A 9,288-nucleotide genomic window follows, 5' to 3' on the forward strand; every position below is an offset into this window, starting at 1 on the left:
AATATATAATTTATTGGAACCAAGCTGGAAAAACAAACAAAAAATGAGTCAATTAAATTATAAACATGAGGTAAAGTTCTTTTTAAATTTAATTAGTGCATTTTAAGTGTATTTATTTATTTATTGGTCCATTTATATATTTATGCTTTTATTTTCGATTATGACAGTTTCAGTCCTCCATAAAATACTTCCCAAACCAACGTATTCAATGTTTATTCATGCTGAACACATAAATTAACTCATAGTCAGTTCAAACCTTCTCTTACCATTAATACTTGTCTAAAGCATGGTTTGAAAGTACATTTATATGATTATTTACTTATATACATATACACATAATATATAAAATAGTTAATTCATGGGTTATTAACATGAATAAACAATGAGTATTTTGGTTTTGGAAGTAGCCTTTATGGGTAAAACAATAATAAATATGTTAATTTATGAATCATCCTTAATAAAGATTGTTTTCAAGGTTAAAAAACCATTCATTAATGTTTTAGTAAGGCTAAATAAGGTGTGGTTATTATAAAGTGTTACCATATCCACAAGCAATAATGTGTTGTGCTAGAATAAAAAATACATAAACAGTTTGTGTTTTGTCTTTCACCAGAGATCCAAACCAGCCAGTTCCTCAAGACACTAAATTCATCCACACAAAGCCGAACCGCTTCGAGGAGGTTGCCTGGTCTAAATACACCCCTAAAGAGCAGCTGTACCTCCACATTGGTCTCAAGCCTCGTGTCAGAGACCACTACCGTGCCACCAAGATCTCCTTCTGGCTCCAGCTGGTCCCTCACTTGCATCACATCAACGAGCTCTTGCTGCCCATGTCCCCCTACACCCACAGCCCCTCTCCACAAGACGACACTCCCTTTTCCTACACCAAGCGTCTGTCCAAGGGTTGGCCTCCTATCAGTACGCGTCACCCAGGTTCCCAGGGAGGCACTCCTCAGCCACCGGATTCACCTTTGGGGCAGGATGGTGGAGAAGAGGGCGTTCGTGTCCCAAAAGAGGACTACTCCACTGAACTGTCGGTGACCATCGCTGTCGGAGCCTCGCTGCTGTTTCTCAATATACTTGCTTTTGCAGCCCTGCTTTACAAGAAGGACAAAAGGCGCTTRGAGCATCGAAGGCCACGCCCACTCCCTCCTCCTCGACGGGACATTACGCCTGCAGATGTTGCAGCTCATCTGCAGGGGGAAGGACTCATGTCATTACAGGTGAGAAAACAGATTTGTATATGTTAAAACTCTGCAACCTTTAAGTCTATATTACATAGATCCTGCAGTAAAAAAGACACAGTACCACAAAAACATTCACGCTTTCTGTTATTAATACATCTTCTTGTATACGTCGATGGCATAAAATCAGTTAAGGTTGTGTGAAAAGATGACTGAACTCTCAGACTGTGAGAAGCACAGCTGCATGCAGAGAGCACTCCTGCAAATCACAGCCTGTCATCAGCAGACATAATCAGAGTAAAATTTGGTCTGCGTGTGTGTGTGTGTGTGTGTGTGTGTGTGTGTGTGTGTGTGTGTGTGTGTGTGTGTGTGTGTGTGTGGGAGTGATATACAATTGACTGAATTGCTTTTCATTGCCTTCTATTCATTAACTGAATATCTGGCTTTCTTCCTCAAGTTTTCTGTTTCGTCTTGTATTAGTTTGAAAAATCACACAGAGAGTGATAAATGTCAGATATTTTTTTTTACAGTTGACAAATCCTGATAATTAGCAATCGAACTAATTAACTCAGCACCACAGCTGAGTTGATTGTTTTTCCCCACTGCAGTTTTTATGCCTTTACCAGAAAAATTAACAACAATCAGAGCCTTTGGTTTTAGCACACAATATTTTCTAATTCATGCTTGTGTAAAATGGTCCATATGCTAATTTCAGCACTCATAATGATGTTTTAGTGGCCTACTAAAACGTACAAGTTTTAAAACCTATAATACAACAGGTATAAATGTATATACTATCATCTGGTTTCAAATGGGAAGCTTTTTGTGTCAGATTATATAGGAGCTTTTGTAATTCTATGCCGTGTTCTTTGCGATTGAAACATTTTTATCTCCTGCTGCTGAAAGGCAAAAGTGGACGGTAACGTTTTGGCCTGTGTTCGTGTCTGTTGCCAAAATATCTCATCAACCACTGGAAGTATTTGAATGAAATTAGCATAAAGGAATCATTAATGATAGAGTGTTAGTAGCTGAGAGTCATTCTCAGCACATACTCTGAGATTATGTTAAATTATTTTTCAGTTTTGACCAAAACGTCTAAATCTCTTCATTTCTCACCAAGATTTGCAGCCCGTCCGGTGACATAGGATAAAGAAAAAAGATAAATAACATGTTGTGGCCATAATATAACAATTGCAGTCATTTCCATTTCCTTTAAACAGTTACTTAAATAAAACAAAACAACATATTYATACATAATCTGACTCCAACAAAGCCTGTATCTCTCACAGAGACACGGCGGCTCAAAATGATCTTGTTGCCATGCAGTATTATCTTGTGGCATGTCACCGGACAGGATAATAAGACGATCTTAGTCTAAAACTCTTTCATGAAAGGCAGTGGGTGATGTGCAATCTAAATAAGAGATGACTGATGGTCAGCTGAGAAGGTTTGGTGCTTTTTCCAAATTTTATTTGGATTYTTTTTAATCCATTTCAAATTTTGGGGATTTAAAAAGACATATATAAACTTTGCTTTGATTCTGTTTTATTTATTTCAAATATGAAAAAACAACTTTAGTCCTAGACAGGGCTGGCCCTTGGCATAGGCAGGCAGTGTAGGCAAATGCTAAGGGTGCTGTCCATATAGAGGGTGCCACAAATGAGGGGAAAATGTACTTTTTAAAAATATATTTTTTATCTGGTTGAGTCTGTAGAATAGTCACTGGTTACTCAAGTTTATGAAGGTAACTTGTTCTGTGGGTTTCTCAGCCTGCTTTGTCACTATATGAGGTGTTATGTGGTACAGAGGATATTTTGAGATATGATGCAGTCAAGACTAATTACTGGTTCTCAGTGCGTAAATAAAAAAATAAAGATAATGGAAGTTTTGGTTATGATCTCAGATTAAGATCAGGTTAAAGTCTGGTTTTCAGTGTTCTACCTTCACAAAATACTGATTTTAGGTTGCTTTACTATATCCAAGAATTTAGTACGTACAATGCTTATCAAATGACTGGAAAATGCATATTTATGAGTATAATTTGGGCAAAATTTTCCAGGGGAATATGACCCTGGACCCCCTCCTAGAACTGCTTCACTCCACAGCTGCTGGTTAACATGAACAGGCGTTCCTTATTGCTGTCAGTAAACGTTGGCAGATATGAGGTCTTCTGTTTCAAATTAAATATATTAACTATTTTAATTGGACAACCTGTTTTCTAATGATACAAAGACAAAACTATTGAATTTGGTACATAAATTTGCAGTGAGATTTTAAAAAATTGGAAATCTTGCCAAGGGCACCAAATTGGCTAATGTCAGCCCTGGTTCTAGATCTCGTAAATTGATGACAACAATATTTTTATTTTTGCCTTTGAAACTTTTAGGTGAAGCAGCTGGAGTGTGACGTAGCCTCAGCGGACGAGAGAAACAACGCTCACCACCATCACACTTTGGACACCCTGGATGCTCTGGACGGTTTGGACACCCAGGACATCTACAGCACACTGGATACCGTGCGCCTCACTTGTCCGCCCGATTACACCCTCACCTTGCGCCGCTCGCCGGACGACGTTCCCCTCATAACCTCCTTGACCCCAGGCTCGCTGCCCGTGACCCCGGGGTCGCACCCCGTTACTCCTGCGACACCAATGACCCCCATGACGCCCGGATCGGTGGTTGGGATGAGGATGGGGCACCCTCACCAGGGATACACACACCACAGCCCATATAGTAATACACACTTACCACACACACACATCTCCACACACACACACTCCACCACACGCGTATAACCGCAGCCAGATGCTAGTACATACACGGACAGAGTTAAAGCTCACACTCCAACACACTTATTCTCACACACACGCACACACACACRTGAAACMGACTGAAATACCTCTACTAATTACCCTGCAGGATTGTTACAGATGGATCAGCAGCGAGACATTTTTCAGGAACAGGATGAAAAGGCAGACATCTGTGTGTTGCATGTTGGGGGACTGTGTACAAACCGGATCCCCGGAGATGCATCTCATAACCCCGATGAGTCAAGAAATCCATGCAAAGTGTCTCAAGAACCTGCTTTGGACTTTCAATCAGCTTTTTCTACACTCGAGGAGGAAGACGACGAGCGCTTTCGCAAAAGTTTCGGCTACGGCTCACTTTTTTTTCCTGCACCTGAGCGGCCGAGGGGGGGGGGGACCGGAGGAGTTCAGGTGCAGACGTCTGAAATGAGCTGAGAGCGTAACCACACACCGACTGCTGATGTCAACTTGAACAACCTGTTAAAATGTGAATGTAGCATTTTTCCCCYCCATTAAAAAGATCAAAGGTCCTATCTGCCAAGAATCCAAGCTGAGAACATTTTAGCAAGCGATGGATGTAAAAAAAAAGAGAGAAACATAAAGAGGAAAAAAAGGATTAAAAAGACAACACTAGCTGAAAGAAAAGATAGTCAGATAGCATAAAAAAAGATAAGGATTTTCTTGAGTTGGAGAAGAAAAACGAAACGAGACGAAGCGATAAGAAAAAAAATCAGCGTGGAAAGTGCTCGGAGAGACAGAAGTTAGGTTCAGCAGAATGAAAAGGGCCTCTGAAGTGTTGCCAGATTCACTGAAGAATCACTCTAACCAGCTACGTGTCAAACTCTTGTAAATAGAATTGAGATACAGATGATATATTATGATTTATAGAATTTACCTGCTCTTGCATTAAAATTATTTAACCACATTATTGCTTTCATTTCAGATATTAATATATTGTTGTATAGATGTCCTAAAGCAAGGCTGGTTGTCTTTCTATCTCACCTTCTTGTAATATGTACACAGTACCCCAATTTAAAGTTACATTTGCTATGCACCGACATTTCAGTGTTTTAAACTATGTGAGCATTTAGGTACTTGTTTAGCAGTTGAAGCATTTTCACACCATCCTGCCTGTTTTATTTGACTTTTCTATTTTTCTTTTTTTTAAACTTTGGACAATGAGCTAGTACTGTGTAGATAATGCAATAATGGTTTGATGATTGAGCACCAGCCAAAAACTACAAAGTCTTTGAACTTAACCTCTTGTTCCTGATTTTCCCTCCCCCAATGTTTTACCCTTTTTAAAAAAACCCAGCCCTTTATAATTAATGGCAAACAAACAGACAGACAGGTTGGGATGATTAATGGGGTCCTAGATTACAGAATGTCTCAAAAATTCAAGGATGCGTTCTCTTTTTTTCTTTACGTTTTATAAATTCTGTCTTCACAAGAGACCCCCGTGTCTTACTGAGCTACTTAAATCTTTTTCCCAAACCCCGGTTAAAACGAGTTTGTCTGGTTGAACTGAATTTATAACGGCACACCCTTTCTCTAAAGCTCGTATTTTAAAGCGTGGAGGTCGGTTTACTTCCTGTGACCATGGTTTGGGTCAAGATTTGATTAATGAGTTGGTCTTTGGTTGTAAATGAAAAAAGAAGTCGCCGTAGCTTTGTGAGGTAATGCGAGGGACTCGACATTACGGGCAAACGTGGCTCCAATATGCTGCTTTTCATGCCTTAATATCCTCCTAAAGGAGCAATATTAGTTTTGTTCTAATTTTGCCAAGACACACATTAAATGAAATTAAATCTATTATTCAAATCTAAACTACTTTCTTGAGAGCATAATGGCTTTACTGTGGTTTTTACAGCTGACTTCACTGTGAGTCAATCAGGGCCATGGTAGTTACTGCTTCTTGTCAATAAAACAAGATATCAATTATTTAAAGAGGCCATTCCAAACAAATCCCATTGATAAGTATTTAAGATGTGGTGCTAAAATGGAAACTACAAAAAGCTTTTATTTATGCTCCAACTAGCCCAACGATGGCGAGTCCATCAAAAGGCCCAAACAATGAAACGCTTCTATTCTTGTATTTTCCCAACTTTCCCTTTGTACCAATTCACCGCCTTCCTTTCCCCTCCCAGTCTCAACTGTGTGACCACATGCAGCTTTGTCACAGTGAGGCCTATTTAACCTCTTCTCACAAAGTAACTTCTTCATGAGAGTTTTTTTTTCTTGAAAGTCAGTTAACAGAATATGTGAAAAACTGAAGCTGAACATTTTGTGGCAAGCAAAGACGTTTTAGAAAAATGACACAAAAATGACATTTAAAGGATGTTTGACTGAATATAATATATATATATATATATATTTTTTTTTCTTTTGGGTTTTACCGTCTCAGCGGATGGCTGGATTGTGACGAGCCTAAAACATTTCTGCTGCATTTTTGAAAAATAAAAATATCAGTATTTTACAATTTACAAGCATTTCAAATGTCTTTAATGTCTCCATTTTCCACATTTATAGCAATATCCAGACAGTTAGGCAGATAAAGCTGTTTGTAGGTTTCAAGCAAACGTTTTCATTAATGTGAAATGAGATTTAAATRTAGCAACAATGAAAGGTTTGCACATTTACGTAGAGTAACAGAACACCGGTTTTCTTTAGGCAGGTTCAGCTGCTGGATGTGTCCTGATGATCCAACTTTTATTATTCAAAACCATGGGTAGTTCAGGGTATCTTGATGTGATTTTATGTGAAAAGGTTATGAATAGTTAGCATGTAATATTTGTTGTAGACAGCTCTTTATGAATTCCTAATTTAGAGAGCTTGAGTTTTATTTTGACTCTCCTGAATGCTGCCATAGTGCACCACTGTCAATTGTGCATTTAGCTGAAAAAATATTACCTTACCTCAAGTGTCCAAGGCTGCACCAAAACGCATGAGCTTGCAGCTGCTAGCATGATTTGCACTCACTAATAATCCTGTTTCCATGTAAATAAGCATTTATTGAGAAAATATCAGTGAGCTAAAAGTTCATAAAATAGCATTTGCATGGAACTGCAAGAACATTTTTGAAATATGAGATGTTTTAAAACAGCAGTAATCCATCTTGGTCTTTGTCTAGGACAAGGACAAGCTGTTAGCTCATTACTCCGATCAAAATTAAACTCTGCTTCTCCAAATTGATGTTATTCAAAGAGCTATCTGAAACAGGTAAGCTATTAATTGTTCATAACCTTACCATAGAACCCAATAAAAAACATGTTCCCACCTGGTTAATGATAACATGAATGTAGTTTTGGGTATTTGTTCATATTTTTGCTGGTAGCAGTAACAACCTTGAGTTTTTGTTTATTGTAGAACAATTTTAGTCAAAATTTGAAGGCAATGATTTTTTTTAATTTTTCTGTTTATTTGAAGCAAAGTGCTTACTTGTTATGCTGCAGATAAATTATGTAAAATGAAAGATACTCAAAGTATTTACTTTAACTGGAGGAAATGTAAAATTAATTGGTCATTGATTACGTTTTGCTTCACATTAGCATGAACGTGTACAAGTTAAGTTACCACTGCAGGGGAAAAACAAAACAAAACAGGTGGGCATTACTGTAAATCATTGTGGTCTGTCAGCTCTGCCAGTTGGCCAGAGAGACCCTGAAAGTAAGATGTGAAAAGACCAAAGCTGTGGCTGAATTCCAGACCAGATTGATGTCTCCCCCAACGTGTCCCTGCTCTAATCCCATTAACAGCACTTAATTTGATTTATGTCTGACAACATATCAGAAAGCATGACTCGAAGTCATGACCAGGTGTTCTTTTGTTTCACGTCAACATGTGCACAGAGGGCCACGTTAGAAATCATTCAGAACTGAAAAACCACTCGAGCATTGGCTAACTTGGCAATTACGAGCTGTACGGTGGGCCAATAAATCAAAAGTCAGTTGGACACAGGAGCACTTTCCTCTCACTTTATCTGAGCATCTTGAATCTTGGCTTTTTACTTGAACGGCTACAACGTGATTGATGTCAGTAAATCAAGAAATTCTTAACAAGTACAAACAAAAAACGTGTTTACTTCCAAAGATACCAGCTGTACACAGTATTTTGAGGAGTCTCACCTTTAGAAGCATGTGATTCTTGTATCTCTTATTAAATATAAAGTGTTTTAGCGAAGCTTTTTTTTTCTAAATGCTTATATTTCAGTCTAGTATGTGTAAAATATTGCCATTTTATATTCTTGAGAAGAGTATGATAAATTAACATAAATCAAGTAATATTTTCTGAAAAATGTACAAWATTATGAACTTCTTATTAGTTTTTAAAGTACATACATATAGCTGGCTGTAAAATGATGTAATACMTTTCTGCAGTTTCTAAAGTCTTTTATTTTGGGATTTGAGCTTTATCTTCACTCTTCACTCTCATGCTTGCTTATATAACAGAGTGGATGATTACTTTGCAATGTTTTCCCTGTCAGAATACATGAATAGGAAACAGTACAACGGGTTGGTACTGATGTTGGTTTTATTAAGCCTCTGGTTTGGGTGAAGAACAAAGATAGGCAGACAGAGAGATGGTGATGACTGAAAACAAATACACAGATAATATGTATGCATTAATATTACAAAMCTGTTAGTGTTTGTTATTAAAACTGACAGGTTCAATATGGAAGGGWACCCCTAAAATACCTTTTAGTTTATGTTTTTTTAGTTGTGCACCCCCTTATTTTGCTCAGGGGTGCAGTTAAGTTAAAGCAAGCTGAAGTCATGTCAATTTTATTCAGAGCTAATGATGACTTTTAGCAACCACAGCCTTGAGCRAAGAGGAACTGCTGACACGAATGTATTTCCACGTACTAAAGCAGAACGTTTATCAGATTTGTATGGGGGCACTTGAATTTGACAGCCAGCACTATTTATCTGAGCTGCAGTCGACCCAGTAATCACCACACATGATTTTAATATCTCGACCGGTCGTAACCCTCGTTTGGCCGTGAACTGCCCCAGCTAGATTAACACGCTGCAGTTCAGTCCTTATCATTTATTTAAATAAGACACACAAACACTTGTGGATGGGTAAGACACACAATAGGAGTTTGTGTATCATGCCGATCGAGAACAACATGGATATCAAGGCAGATTGGTGGCGGGATTCACAGTTTGGATTTATTTATTTATTTATTTTTTATCAATGAAATTGTCACAAGCTTTTTTATTCATGTGTTTTTGTTTTATATTGTTTAAACATTACATTAAAAAAAGCTTTTTCAATGTGGGTGGAGTGGGGGTACAT

General features: G+C 38.0%; 1 protein-coding gene across 1 annotated transcript in view; it reads left to right on the plus strand.

Annotated features, from left to right (window-relative positions):
* Nucleotides 1-6,473, plus strand: part of LOC106535946 (neuroligin-4, X-linked) — a gene marked incomplete at its 5' end in the record, with an annotated part of 17,473 nt that extends 11,000 nt beyond the window's left edge. The window contains 2 exon segments of the mRNA XM_014033100.1: nucleotides 614-1,223; nucleotides 3,571-6,473. Of these exon segments, the coding sequence (XP_013888554.1) occupies nucleotides 614-1,223; nucleotides 3,571-3,978 (1,018 nt within the window).
* Between the last annotated feature and the right edge of the window lie 2,815 nt (nucleotides 6,474-9,288).

The sequence above is a fragment of the Austrofundulus limnaeus genome, unplaced genomic scaffold, assembly GCF_001266775.1.
Source record: "Austrofundulus limnaeus strain Quisiro unplaced genomic scaffold, Austrofundulus_limnaeus-1.0 Scaffold1624, whole genome shotgun sequence".
NCBI lineage: Eukaryota > Metazoa > Chordata > Actinopteri > Cyprinodontiformes > Rivulidae > Austrofundulus > Austrofundulus limnaeus.